Here is a 15,714-nt window from a genome sequence, read left to right on the forward strand (position 1 = left end):
CTAGAAATGCAATTACCTAACCGTGCGCGATCCCGCGGTGGCTAATCAGTTTTTGGCAGCGAGTCGATTTATGGCAAACACCTGTCTTGCCGGATGATCTTCTACATAAACACATGAGCCCAGGTGTGAGCGTGGGTGTGGGTCCTATTCAGCCAGAGTTTCGGGTGAGCTCATGTGAAGCCTGGCCTCACCCCCATCTGACTTCAGGAATTCACATGATAGGGTGGGGCCAGGCTTCACAATGAGCTCACCCGAAACTCTGGCTGAATAGGACCCACATCCCACTGGGTTTGATTCTGGGACTCTCCACCATTTGACCTTAGAACTGAAGAAGCCTCTCGGATGAAAGGTGAAACGTCTTCAAGCAACTCAAAGAAGTCCAGACGCTTTTCTTTCAAAGCTCCTTAGACTAGTGCACCTTTACGCTGGTCACCGACCACCAGAAGAAGCAGAAACCGGAAGTTGCTAGCAGAGCTAGCTTGTTGTTGTTCTGGTGTGTGAGGAGAATATTTGAGGCTCTGCAGTAAAAATGTCTTCACTTCAGTCTCTGGGAGAGTTGATCAGCTAAAGCGACTAACTGCTGCTGCTACTGCAGAAATCTTCTCACCAGGCTGTGGAAACTTTCTTCTCCTCCTCAACAACTTGGTGGAGTTCTTTCCAGAACCAGAGAAGATATTCTGCGGTCTTCGTGACAATCGGAGCTCCAGAATCAGGTTGTGGGTCAGAAAAGCTTTTCTCTAGACTTTCTGCCCTCTGGATCTGCTGCTCTTCCTTTGGACAGAACCACAGCGTTGGATCTTTAATCTCCTGCGTTGTTCTGAAGCAGCATCTTAATCAGCTCTCCTGCTTTGTTTCTATTGCAGCTGTTAGCCAAACAGGCTAAAGAAAACCTGCTACCACTTCAGGATCATCCATCAGCTAACACTGATTCATCGTGTGTTCTTCACCACCTGGACCTGGACAGCATGGACACAGGTAGGGCTGCCACCGTTCAGATATGTAAATAAGTAAATGAGTTGGAGAAGTGGTTCTGTTTCGTTCCCTCCTGACTGCCAGTGGCAGTAAACAGAGTGGATGTATCTCCTCGTGCTCTGCGCAGGTCGAGTACTAATGTAAACAAAGTCACGCACGTGACACGTAGCGCACCTGGTCGCGAGTCTATAAATTACGCGCCCATAGCTATGTTCGGGTCTCTTTGATCTTCTCGCTGTTGGCCTGGCGTGCTTCGCTGGTCAATCGCTCCGTAAGTCCGTGATTCGGATCTTATCGGTCTTGAGAGGTGAGTACTGTTTTTACTTGGCGTCTTCCTGCCCGGGACTGTGTGGTCGGAGCGCTCGAAGGAGCCCTCTGGGGCGGTGGATTGACGCTGTTATTTCTCTGTCATTTGTTACCGAGTGCGGGTGGTGCGGCCGGCCGGCGCCGTTCGGACCGCCGCTGCCGGCTACCGGTGAGTGGGGCTGGACGTTCTGACCGTGGTGGTGGCACGCTCAGATTACCCAGCCGACACACACACACGTGTGTTGTTTTACAACTCCAGGACTGAATTGCGTTCTTCAGTTTTCCTCAAAGTCCTCGCTCAGTTCCTGTGGAGTCGCTGGCGTCTCCCACACCGGTAGGGATGTTGGCGTGTACGTCATGCGGGGCTCCCCTCCAGGTGGAGGATGGCCATGACTTGTTATTATTACAGATGTTTTTGAATATGTTACATGAACAGAAAATGAAAAGATGGTAAGGAGACAAGATTATTTATAATAGGTTCAACTTATTTACAGATCAAAACCAGTGTGGACCAGTTACTGATTTATTTAACCAAAGTAAGTGAGGTCCCTGCTGAGGGACATCCGAGTAAAACCTTGAGATGGCCATTTTCTGTTAACTAACTTGCTTTAGTAAATCCTTACTTTTGTTAAATAAATCAGTTGTTGAACCCCCACTCCTCTGTTTGGTCTCATTTCTTATTACAGCCCACCACTTCCAGTCTGGGTTGTAACAATCTGCAGACAGATTTCTGAGTATCTCCTCCTTTGGTACACAGATCCTCACTGAGCCATGTACTGTGAACAAATAGTTTCTCCATGATATTATCCAGCAAGGTCCCGTTTTTGTCAAAACAAGGGTGAGGTAATGAAAAAATAGAAATATTTCATTAAATTAACATTTAAATTATTTATATGCATCATTAAAATAAAAAAAACATGTTTTGAAATATATAAAGTGCACCAAACTTGACTCAGTCCATTCAACAATTCTAAATGGACAATTATGTAACTCATCAATTAATTATTTGAAAGGATAATTTGTCAATTAAATACTGAAAGAAAAAAAAAACAATTCATTAATGAGGCAAGAACTTTTATCTCTCTCTCTCTCTCTCTCTCTCTCTCTCTCTCTCTCTCTCTCTCTCTCTCGAAGCCCCACTCTAAGGGAGTTCTCTCTCTCTCTCTCTCTCTCTCTCTCTCTCGAAGCCCCACTCTAAGGGAGTTCTCTCTCTCTCTCTGGAAGCCCCACTCTAAGGGAGTTTGCAGTGTATTAGTGAGTCATATATTGTACAACCACAGTCATAAAGTTTTCAATCAGTAGTTTTATTTCAGTATGTATTTTTCCAGTATCACAAAAAATGTAATTTTATATGGTTAAAACCATCTAGCTTATGTGCACTTTTTAAAACACTGCCCAGCAAACATTCGGACGTTTAATGACAGTTGAACGGTCACAACTGTAAAATACCTGAAATTAAGAAAAATTAGCATGACATCTACTGCATTTTCCTTGCCCGGACTCGAACCTGGATCATCCGGGGCGAGAGTCACCCGCTCTCCCAGCTGAGCTATACCAGCAGCTACTGAATAGCAGACATTTTTATATAGATAGGTAGAGGGTAAAGTGCGGGGTACACTAACCAATCAGAGGACAGAGAAGATCTGCCACAGGCCACGCCTCCAGAGTGCCAAAAGCCCTTACAGCCGAGCGAGCAGGAGTCAGAAACCGAGCGCGCACAGAGGCTGCCGCGCGCGCACGTTTTCCTCTGCTGTGTGCTCGTTGACAACGCGCGCACGCAGGTTTGTCACTTGTGCACATCCTTGTGCGCTCACAGACACAGTTTGCTCCCTCTCAGTGCACAAATGACCTCTCGCCATGTATATTTCCGCTCGCGAGTCCCATTCACACGCGCGCTGCCATGTATATTTTCGCTCGCGAGTCCCGTTCACACGCGCGCTGTGGACCCAATGCACGGGTTGTGGCACGCTTTAAACGCCATAGACCGGCAAGAATCCGTACTCATAAGCATCCTTCCTGTGAATTCGGACATTCGGAGTGTCGTCTCTACAGCTCTGCCCTCCTCTCCCAATGATTGGACAGGAATTCGAGAAACGTGATTGGTAGCCAAGACTTGTGTTCTCATTGGTTCCACCCAAGTTCCTCCCACTGACGCTAGAATCGAGACAAAAAGATCTGTAACACTGTAGGATTTGGTTTGTACCTGTAGAATGAAATGTGTGTTTTGAGAGTTTTGATTTCAAACTTGTACCTTGATTTTTTTCAATTTGGAAGTCTGCTAGTTACAAAACGAAAGTTTCATGTTTCTGAATGAATGTTTGATGTTAGAAAATGAGTAGTAAATGTACAAAATAAAAGTTTGATTTTACAAAATAAAAAATACATGTACAAAATACAATGTTCCTGTTACAAAACAAGAAATACAAGTACGAATTGAGAATTACAAGTTAGAAAACTAAAGTTACAAGTTACGAATCTAAAGTTACATGTGATGAAATATGTTCGAAGTTACAAAACTTGGTACAAGTTACGCTGAATATTGTCCCAATCCTAGTTCCATACGTCTGCTGCTGCTGCTGCAGCTTCTACTAGAGACGGCACAGGTGTCAAACTGCGATCTCTGGTTCTGCAGCCGTCAGACACTTTGGCTTTTCCTGCATTTGGCAAATAAAGTCAACAGGAGTTTCAACTAAAGTCCCGTTTACACACGCACCTCTGTGGCTTATCTGAATTTCCTTCAGTGACACAGGGATGGACATGAAAACGGGTCAAGGGTGAAAAAGGTTAGACTCCACATCGAAAAAAGTAGCCCCACACACACACACACACACACACACAGACTTAAGCTGCACGGGCGTCATTTAAGGGAGACACCGCAGACTATTTCCAGACATGAAAATCCCTCACCGCTCGGCGAAATTTGTCGTTTTGAATCCAAAATGGGTCACCTACGTGATTCGTGCAGATCTGGTGGGAAAATGTTTTTTTTGGGGGGGGGGGGGGGGGGGGGGGGGTTTAAAAAGCCCCCGACACCACCAAGAGCAGATTAAATAAATAAATCTGTGGGAACCGGTGACACGCGACCCGCACAAACGCAGCTGGAAGGAGCTCAGAACAGTCAAAGAGAAACTATGATATAGTTTAGCTGTCAGCCTGTTGAAGTTCCTGCTGAACTTTGTTCTGTTTCATGAACCAGGGTGACCTGGGTTTATGTTCAATTCAACTTTAGAACAGGGAGAAAACTTTAGTCTGCCTTTGAGTTAGATGTTTTCTTCTTGTTTGCTTGTTTCTCCTCAGAGACACGATGGATATAAGGAGATGACAAAAGTCAAAATGTCCCCAAAGGAAGGGTCAGTTAGCTGGTTAGTGAATGGGGAGCTAGCTTAGCCTAGCCTGCCAGACTCCTCCTCTGTTTAATTCTGCACAGAGAAAGGCTCTGGGAACTCTCCTATTCAAATAACCCCACCCACTGACAATTCTAACCAAGCCAATCAGCACTGAGCAGCGTTCGCTACACACCATAACGCCGAGTTTGTCATAAACATGGCGACTGAGGCGGAGTTCGCTGCGGCTCTTTCCTCTGTTATAAATGACTTGGACACATTTTTAAAACAACAAGTAGAAGCGCTAAAAACATTTCTTCTAAAAAAAAAAAAAGATGTTTGCGCCGTTGCCAGATGGCATTTTTGACTACAGCTAAAAAACTTCAGCGTCGCGCGGTACAGTCGGCATTTCTGTCTTTTTTCTGATTGGTTATTTTTGAGTTGGCTAGTCCCGCCCCTCATGTGCCTCTCTGCCTGTGAGTTACCAGACTCTTTCTCTGTGCAAAATTAGAGGACGAGTCTGGCAGGCCAGGCCAGAGGTAGCTGTCATCAAGCCCTGAGCCAGCCCACTGCCTCCTGCTGCTGCTGTTATTATAATATTATCACAAATATATAATAAGCATCTTGGAAGTGTAGGATTCTTTCTGGTTTTAGTGTTTTCAGCAGCAGAGCCTGGTTTGTGCTTTCTCTCTCTCTCTCTCTCTCTCTCTCTCTCTCTCTCTCTCTCTCTCTGTCTCTCTGTCTCTCTGTCTCTCTCTCTCTCTCTCTCTCTCACACACACACACAATATTCCCAGGCTGTAAGGGTAAACTGTCTAATCAGCACGCAGCTCAGTGATTTTAAAGCTTCTTTCCGGATTATTTCTCTTATCCGATGGCACCATCTAGTGGCCGACAAGCCACACATTCTGTAGCTGACAAACTGAGCTGAAACATGTTGTGTTACGAGTATTATTGTCATTCAATTCAAATTCAAAAATACTTTATTAATCCCAGAGGGAACTTGATTGCTGTAGTAGCTCAGAATAATAATAATCAAGTCTTCAAAGAGTTGTTGTATATTACAATGTCGTTGTGTTCTCATATATTAATATTTTAGATACTTACTTGTCCATGAAAACTTCATCAACTCAGCATCAGCTGAGGTATTCCTTAAATTTCAAGCATCTAAGCGGTAGTCTAACGCTATTGGTTAGTTCTGGTCGGCGCTCAGTTTCCTATTGCACGGAGCTCTGCGGGGCAGGGGGCATGCTAAGCAAAAAAAAAAAAAAGACATATTGCTTACATTTTATCACAATACATGATGAGACAATCGCTTTTACGGATTTCTGAAAAATCATACATCATTTCTTCAAGGGAAAACTCCAGAAAGCAGCTTTAATGTCCTAGTCGAGTGGGGAAAGTAGATCTTTATATAATAGTCATGATTATCCCTCTTTTATTTAGCGTTTGTCAGAGCTCCTGCGACATTTAACCCTCAGGCTTCATTAGGGACATTTTTGTCCATTTGGACAGTTTTTTGTTTGTCTTTTGACACCATTTCACCACCGTTTGTGCATATGGTACAAAATTTTGTTGCAAAACCTCTCTCTGAACAAATTTTGAAATTCAATTTGGAAGTTTTAAAATAGACCAAGGGAACACTATGAGAAAAAAACCAACCTCTATACATTTGAGTCATTAGAGGACAAAAATGTCCCATTGACCTTAATGCAAAACACAGGTTGACTCTCCTACTGAACTTCTAAGTGTCGTCGTCGTCGTCTTCCTCCGCTTATCCGGGTCGCGGGGGCAGCATCCCAACTAGGGAGCTCCAGACCGTCCTCTCCCCGGCCACCTCCACCAGCTCCTCCGGCAGGACCCCAAGGCGTTCCCGGACCAGATTGGAATGTAACCTCTCCAACGTGTCCTGGGTCGACCCAGGGGCCTCCTGCCGGCAGGACATGCCCGAAACACCTCCCCGGGGAGGTGTCCAGGAAGCATCCTGACCAGATGCCCAAACCACCTCAACTGGCTCCTTTCAATCCAGAGGAGCAGCGGTTCTATTCCGAGTCCCTCCCGAATGTCCGAGCTCCTCACCCTATCTCTAAGGCTGAGCCCGGCCACCCTACGGAGGAAACTCATTTTGGCCGCATGTATCCGCAATCTCGTTCTTTTACTCATTACCCAAAGCTCATGACCATAGGTGAGGATTCGGATGTAGATCGACCGATAAATCGAGAGCCTGGCATTCTGGCTCAGCTCCCTCTTCACCACGACAGATCGGCTCAGCGTCCGCATCACTGCAGATGCTGAACCAATCCGCCTGTCGATCTCCCGATCCCTCCTACCCTCACTCGTGAACAAGACCCCGAGATACTTAAACTCCTCCACTTGAGGTAGGACCTCTCAGATTTGGAGGTGCTGATCCTCATCCCAGCCGCTTCAAACTCGGCCGCAACCCTACCCAGCAAGAGCTGAAGGTCAGAGCTGGATGAAGCTAGGAGGACCACATCATCCGCAAAAAGCAGAGACGAGATTCTCCTGCCACCAAACTCGACACACTCCACACCACGGCTGCGCCTAGAAATTCTGTCCATAAAGGAACAGAACCGGTGAGAAAGGGCAGCCCTGGCAGAGTCCAACCCTCACTGGGAACAGGTCCAACTTACTACCGGCTATGCAGACCAAACTCACGCTCCTCTGATAAAGGGACTGAATGGCCCTTAACAGAAAGCCACCCACCCCATACTCCTGGAGCGTCCCCCACAGGGTGCCCCTGGGGACACGGTCATAAGCCTTCTCCAAATCCAACTTCAAAATGTAGAAAGCAAAACAATTAGTATGTTTATGCACCTGTCACATTCAAACTCCTTGTAGTCTGGTTATCTGGTCATTTCACTTCTGTGAAAGCCACGGAGCTAAATGAAGAGGCATCTCTCTGTGAAACAAGTTCTGGATCAGCTACTGCAGCCTGATACTCCTGGAGAAAATGAGGAGAGTGAAACATCTTCAGTGGACTTTGAGGTGGTGTCAGACCATTCTGTTTCCTTGACTTCTTCTCCTGACCTGTCCAGTGAAAGAAAATGGAGGACAACAGATCTTGCTCCAGGATGGATTTCTAAAAGTGGGCAAGGAGAGCTGAGGTGTGAGCATGCGCTGACGGCCGATCACCGGATACACGGCAGCGTTTGAAGCTGATGGCAGCTCGTTAACAAACATTCACAAACAATTAAGACACATTTTTGCCTAATTTATTTACTGACAACGCAAAAAATAATCTGGTAAGTATAACTCACTCAATCTGGAGGTAAGTGAAGAGAATTCAGAAAGTTTACTAAATTATATTGACGAAGTTTTCGAGTTATTCGTCATGGGTCCGAAGAAATCAGCAGCTGAGGCTGAAACACCTGCTGGGACCAAGAGGAGCCGTCCTCAGGACTCGCCTGAGGCCTCATCTCCCCGGAAAGACGTATTAGAATTATTAGATTCTATAGATAAACGGCTTCTGGGATTTGAGGGGCGACTTCATCTGCTCGAGGTTCTTCACCAGGAGTTTCAGAACCTCGGAACATCTCTGGAGTTCAGCCAGGAACAGGTTGAGCGACTCACTGCTGATAACGCGTCTCTGCGGGAGTCCGTTTCTTCCCTGGAAGAGGGAATGACGCGGATCACCCTGGACAACAAAACTCTGAAGGAGACGGTTTTGGACCTTCAGGCCCGCAGCATGAGGGATAATTTGGTGTTCGCAGGTCTGCCGGAGCAGACGGGAGGGGCGGAGAACTGCGAGCAAACAATAAAGAACTTTCTTCAGACAGAAATGAAGATACCCGAAGAAAAAGTTAAAAACATCACATTTCACCGGGTACATCGCCTTAGAGCTAAAAGAGGAGACAGCAGAAGACCTCGTCCCATCGTGGCTAAATTTGAACATTTTAAGCAGAAGGATCTTGTTAAAAGTCACGGAAGAGAGCTCAAAGGTTTAAATTTCAGCGTGAATGATCAGTTCCCGAATGAGATTCTGGATCGGCGCAGGGTCCTCTTTCCGCTGCGTAAAAAGTTTATCCAGGATGGGAAGAGAGCTGTCATCTCGGTGGATAAGCTTTATGTGGACAATAAACTTTACAAGTAGCGAGGAGTGACTGACTGGCTGTTTTAGCCCAACATCAGGTCAGACATTATTCTTATCAGGATTCACTGGGTTTGATCATGTCAGGATTAAACAGCTGCTAAATCTGTTTTGTAGATGATAAGATCACCTGTTAATCACCACCCCACACCCCTATTACCTTTTCTTTTTAGTTCTTACTTCTTTTTTAACCTATATCTGTACCTTCCCTTCCTTTTTACCTGCTTCTGTACCTTTACACCTGTATGGCACAACCACACAACTTTCCAACAATGCGTCAGACTCGACACACACACGCACACACACATGCACGCACGCGCGCGCGCACACACACACACACACACATATATATTAAATTCACAGCACAATATCATAATTTATGCGTCAAATAATACAACCACAAACACTGTTGGATATTTATTATTATTATTTACTTTTTTGTTATTTATTAACATACTATTTATACATTTATATACTTATTCCATCTTATTCACATGAAGGCGTTCTTGGGACCACATAGGTCAATGCGCGTTTGCGAACTATGGACCTCGTACATCACCGCGTGATCCATAAACTGAACTGTATGGCCGGCGGTGAGATGCCTTTGTGTCCCCTCGTGGAGTTAACCGCCCACCGACCTTCCTCCTTCTACACTACTACCTCTCGCATGGACGACATCATCATTGCGTACCACCTGCGTGAGTGGCTTCTTCTCGTTATGCGCGTTGGGGACTATCCCGTTTCCATCCTCTTTGTGCCTGACCAGGATCAAAGACCAAAGGCGCCAGGATCCAAGACAAAGACCAAAGACAAAGGCGTCCAAGGAGACCAACGTCCTAAGGGACAAACCCACCTGTGCTTCCGACAATCAAGTCGACCTACGTTCATGAGGAACAAACCCATCTGTGCTTCCGACGATCGAGCTTTGGGCGCGATCCCCGAAACCAAAAGGGGGAATGTTGAGGGTCTGACCTCATGAGGAAATTACTATGCAGTGATTTTCTCCAAAATGACTGTGCTTAAATTGCTCTGAAAAGCAAATAATCACATCAGCGCCAAGAAACTTCATTTCCCATGATGCTTTGCACACGGAAGCATTGGGTGATGTCACCGCCTAGTACCAGAAACACGTTCTGCGCATGTGCGGGAAGCCGTGGAGCTTTTCCCGCGAACTAAGACCATAAATCTTCAGCAGAGACAAAGAAACCTTGTTCTTTTGCCCAGGATACCTGGCGGTAAGGACACGCTTGTCGAACGCTCCGACAACTTGAGCACGCGGAAGCTCTAGTGCCAAGTTGAGCCCACGCAACCGCTGGAAACTACACTCAACTCCATCGGGACCTGACTGGGAACGAGCGGAGCTCCATTCAGCTCTCAGAGACGCTGTAAGTTGTCAAACTCAGCACAAAAGAAACTTCGTTCTCTTTGTGTCCAGCCGTGGAGAAACACACGTGGAGCCAAACAACGGAGAAAGCATCAAACCGACGGATGACGCTGAAAACTGCGGAGAAAAACGGAGAACCGTCAAGTCATAACAGCGGGGGACGCCTCGCTCATCTGGTGATCAGAAAACTCATTTCTCTCTCTCCTTTTCTTCTCCCGTTTCCTCTATAGTCCAGAATAAGCAATAAAACCGCGCTATTGCTTAAAAAGTAGCTTCGTGTTTTCCTCTTTCGCTCCCAATTCGTCCTTCGGGTCATTTTGAAAGAATAAACTGCTTATTGATCATCGCTAATATCTTTAGTCGTCAGCCCTGGCCAGGCTGCCGACTCCTTTTAGATTAAATAATTTACAAGTGACCTTTTTGTTGTTTGTTAACTTTTGAAGTGTTTGAGTTAAGTTTTACTGTGATTCTAAGCCACTAAGTGTTCGGGAAAGTAGAAAACTTTACACATCCAGGTCTCCTGTTGAATGCGAGGGGAGGGGAAGAGCCCCACACACACTCACAGCTCACTCCCCCCACCTACTCTGGGGAAACAAAGACCCATTCATCTCACACACACACACTCACTCACACACACCACACAAACACCTCGAACATTATTTTGAATATACATCCTTTTATTATATCACATGGTTATTATTCATTTATGCCACTGTTTATTCATTTGACAAATTGTTAATTAAACGTTATAAAATTCAGATTTTCGTCTCCAGTAGCTTTGTTGTGTCGAAGAGAAGTCTCTGCTCCAAGGATTCTACGAATTTCAAGAAAGACTGATAAGAGTTTTGGATTCAATTTTTCCCCGGTTAAAGGGGAATGGTGCCCCGTATATCTAAGAATATCTTAATTAATTAATAAATCAGTAAATATTTACATATTTACAGAATTTATTGAAGAATCCAAAAGTAAGTTGAAGCTTACTAATTGTTCGCTCCTAATAACCCCAACAGCGTCATATTTTAGCTACTCACACACACATCTATGGGTGCACTAAGGTTTGCCTCATGGAACGTACATGGGGCTGGCTCCATAGAGAAGAGATTAAACATTTTTGATCAGTTAAAGAGAGTGCAAGCAGACGTAATATTGTTACACGAGACTCATAGATCTGCCACATCCGCAGATGAACTTAAAACACCTGAGTTTCCCAGCATGTTCTCTGCCTGCTATAACTCTAGGCAAAGAGGTGTAGCTATTTTAATACACAAAAACATCAATTTCACAGTATTGGACACAGTTTCTGATCCAGAGGGTAGATTTATAATGTTAAAATTATCTGTACAGAACCAACGCTTATGTATCGTCAGCATATACTGTCCAAATATTGATGACCCTCCATTCTTTCATAATTTTTTCTCTGTACTCTCCGAACACTTGGACTGTCCACTTATACTTGGAGGTGATTTTAATTTTTGGATGAATTCCTTAACAGACTGGCTCAGTACAGCTGGGACTCAGCGCAATTGGCAATCCACTAACATAGTTAAACAGTACATGAGTGATTATGGGCTTTGTGATGCATGGCGATCTCTTCATCCTAACCGTAGAGAGTATACTTTTTTTTCGCACGTCCATCACTCTCATTCACGTTTGGATTATTTTCTAGTCAGCAGCTCATTGTTGGCTGACATTTCAGACACTGAGATACACCCCATAGTTGTCAGCGACCATGCTCCAGTTTCTTTAACTCTGGTAAATAAAAAGACAATCCCACCAAGCAAAAACTGGAGGTTTAATACATCACTGCTTAAAGACTAAGGTTTTATAGAATTTTTTAAAAAGGAGTGGGGTTTATATTTAGAACATAATGACCTGCCTGGAACATCAGCATCTATTCTTTGGGAGGCAGGAAAGGCAGTGATGAGAGGTAAAATAATCTCTTTCTCATCACATAAGAAAAAAACGGAAAACAAACGTATTCAGGAGTTAGAAGAAATCATCAAGTCTTTAGAGGCGTCCACAGAAGAAGAGTTAATGAGCAAATTACGTAAAGCTAAATTAGAACTTCATGGAATTATTGACAAAAAGACAATTTTTAGCACAAAGACTACGAATAGAAAACTTTGAACATAGTAATAAATCAGGTAAATTCTTAGCTAGCCAATTAAAAATAAATAAAGAGAAAACTACCATATCTGCTGTTAAAGACTCAACCGGGAATATAGTATATGACCCTGAAAGAATAAACAACACCTTCAGAGACTTTTACCAAACGTTGTACTCACCACAGATAAACCCATCAGATAATGAGATCAATGAGTTCCTTGACAGGATAACACTTCCTAAATTATCAGACAGCCAAGTTACAGTCCTGGACTCGCCACTAACATCAGCGGAGCTCCAGGAAGCCCTTAAATCCATGACGAATAGGAAAGCTCCAGGTCCAGACGGGTTCCCAGTAGAATTCTACAAAGAATTCTGGATCATTCTGGCTCCAATATTTTTCAGAATGGTGAGGGAAATCGAAGAGAGCAGCAGATTACAGCCAAACATGAATTCAGCCAATAATAGTCTCTTGTTAAAACCAGGCAAAGACCCGGCATTTCCTACCAGCTATTGCCCAATTTCTCTTATTAATGTTGATCTCAAAATAATTTGTAAAGCCCTGGCCAAAAGATTAGAGAAGGTAACCCACTTCATAATACACCTTGACCAAACTGGTTTCATTAAGGGTAGACAATCACCCACAAATTCACGTAGATTACTTAATTTGATAGATTTCTCTTACAGTAGAAACATAGAAACTAGTATATTATCTCTAGATGCAGAAAAGGCTTTTGATAGAGTTAACTGGAAGTTCTTATTTGCAACTTTACATAAATTTGGTTTTGGGAACTTCTTCATAAACTGGCTACAAACATTATACAGTTCACCAACAGCACGTGTCAGGACGAACGACCAAATATCAGCTAGCTTCTGTCTTCAGAGGGGGACCAGGCAGGGATGCCCACTCTCCCCCTCACTATTTGCTATCTTTATTGAACCACTAGCAGCAGCAATTAGGCAAACAACAGATATTAAAGGGATAAAGTGTAAGAAAATAGAACATAAGATCAGTCTTTATGCAGATGATGTTTTACTCTTTCTCCAGAATTCTCAATCCTCTCTCTCCCAAGCAATAGAACTGATAAACTCTTTTTCCAGAGTTTCAGATTACTCTATAAACTGGTTAAAATCCACAGTTCTACCAATTAATTTCTCATTTGTCAATTTGCTTAATACACAATTGGAGTCAGGGAATATCACATACCTAGGAATTAATATCTCTCCCAAGTTAGCAGATCTAACCAAACTGAATTACATCCCACTTTTAAGGAAAGTGGAAGATGATCTTGCAAGATGGAAATCCTTACCAATATCACTCATGGGGAGAGTTGCTACAATTAAAATGATGGTCTTACCCAGAATAAATTACTTATTCTCGATGATCCCAAACAAACCTCCAGCTGACTGGTTTAAATCTCTGGACTCCTCAATTACTAAATTCCTTTGGCAGGATAAACCTCCACGAATTAGCTTAAAAACGCTTCAGAAGACCAAAGACAGAGGAGGACTGGATTTACCCAACTTTTATTATTATTTCTTAGCCAACAGGCTGCAATATATATACCGGGATGGTTGCAAGATAACTCATTAGACGAGTCTTGGTTAGATATAGAACAGACACTTTGCAATACGATAGAGCTTTCAGACTTACCATTTATTAGCCCAAGCATAAGAAAACATGAAAGCTTCAAAAGTATTAGTATCAGCACCTCTCTGACAGCATGGTGGGAGTATCTTAAAATGACAGAGTCTTCACTAGTACCATGCAGACGCACACCTATCTGGAACAATCCTGACATTTTGCAAAACAACAAAATGATGAACCTTCCGGACTGGAAAAATAAAGGAATCCTATACCTGGAACACATATATGAAGGATTGGTCTTCATCCCATTTAATCAAATAGTCTCCCAATTTGGAATGGATAAGAATAGCTTTTTAGAATATCACCAAATTAAATCTGTAGTCAAACAAAAATTTAAGCTCAATAAAATAGAATTACAAACACCACCAAGGGTATTAGACTTTTATAATCTCAAACCCCCCAAACTACTGTCTAAAGTATATAAGACACTGTCCAAAATAGACGATAAAATTGCAATCCCTATTGAAAAATGGGAGGTGGATCTATCAGTTAGCTTTGACCAGGACTTCTGGTCCCAAACTTGTTTAAAAACTTTTAAAATGATCAGACACCCCAATTTACAATTAATTCAGTACAAAATTCTACACAGAGTACACTATACAGGTCATCGGATGTTCAAGATGGGGTTTGTGTCGTCTGACACCTGTACACACTGCACAAACAACATTTCTGACAATTACATTCATGCACTGTGGTCCTGCCCATCTGTCCAGGAATTTTGGGGTAGAGTATGTGAGGATCTGTCAAAATGTCTGAAATGTCATATCCCAACTTCCCCCTCTCTTTGTTTACTGGGACAGCTGCACGATGTCCCGATTGCAACATCTTTGGTTCACGTGGTTCTGACTGCCATATGCATCGCTAAGAAAACTATCCTCTTGAATTGGAAAAATAGAGAAAGTCTCTGCATTAACCAGTATAGAAATCTTTTGTTAGATCATATTGCACTTGATATAGCCTCTGCTTCCACTTCAGATGAATCTCTCTGGGCTCCTTTGATCGGTTCCATCACATAGCGAGGGTGGGGGGGCATTGATGTTGTCCTGCGGGATGGTGTGGGTGGGGGGGTGGGGGGTCTGAGTTTGGAGTATCCGGATGTTCCCTGGAGGTGGGTTCACTGGGGGTGTCTGGGACTGGGGGGCTGTTGCCCCCCTCTGGAGGTGCTTGGGTTGCCTCGGGGGGTGGACTGCTGGCGGTTGTGAGTGGGGCCCCTTGGGGATCTTGGCGGCGGCCATGGGTCACTGCCTGGCGGCTGCAATACCCCTGGGCGGGTCTGGGTGGGGGTCTGGGGGCTCGGGGTTTGGGGGTGGCCGGCCCCGTGTGGGGATCTGGGCGGGGCCTTGGGGGTCGGGTCCTGACATGTATGCTGCCGGGAAGAAGGCAGGAACACTCAGCAGTGCCTGGCCCGGGTTCGGGGGCATCAGGTAGACCTTGGCTCCTCTGCCGTTCCATCACAGGGGAGGGGGAGGTCCAGGACGGGGAGGACCACACCTTACCTGGATGTCCCATGTCTTATATATTCTGGAAGTTGTGCAAATGCAGGGGTGGGCATAGATATTCTGCTGGGATGGGGCTGGGTTGGTGCCCTCGGACTCCATGAGGCTCTGTAATGCTGCTGCTTTGGGCCCTGGCAGGATGGGCTGGGGTCTCCATGCCCTGGGTGGCAGTTTGACAACAGAAGTGCCTATTGGGGCCAGTAGGGGAGCTGGCTCCCTGGAGGGCTAAGCCCAACCAGCCATTCCTCCCCATCCCCGCATATTTCTCGCCTCCTGCTCACTCACATCATCACACAAACATACACATAGGACCTTGGGGGGTGGGCAAGTCAGGGAGTGCGGGTATGGACCCCATTTCCGCATTCCTGTGGCAAC

The 15,714-nt window shown here is 44.7% G+C and overlaps 2 protein-coding genes across 2 annotated transcripts in view; both read left to right on the plus strand.

Moving 5' to 3' along the window:
• Window positions 1-15,714, plus strand: part of LOC139069967 (uncharacterized) — a 474,557-nt gene that overhangs the window by 301,037 nt on the left and 157,806 nt on the right. The window lies entirely within an intron of this gene.
• The window catches only part of LOC129154870 (zinc finger protein 721-like), a 35,928-nt gene continuing 20,351 nt past the window's right edge, over window positions 138-15,714 (plus strand). The window contains exons 1-2 of the mRNA XM_070551440.1: window positions 138-713; window positions 864-975. Of these exons, the coding sequence (XP_070407541.1) occupies window positions 966-975 (10 nt within the window). The 5' untranslated portion in view covers window positions 138-713; window positions 864-965. The remainder of the gene's footprint in view (window positions 714-863; window positions 976-15,714) is intronic.

Source organism: Nothobranchius furzeri, chromosome 5 (genome assembly GCF_043380555.1).
Source record: "Nothobranchius furzeri strain GRZ-AD chromosome 5, NfurGRZ-RIMD1, whole genome shotgun sequence".
Classification (NCBI taxonomy): Eukaryota; Metazoa; Chordata; class Actinopteri; order Cyprinodontiformes; family Nothobranchiidae; genus Nothobranchius; species Nothobranchius furzeri.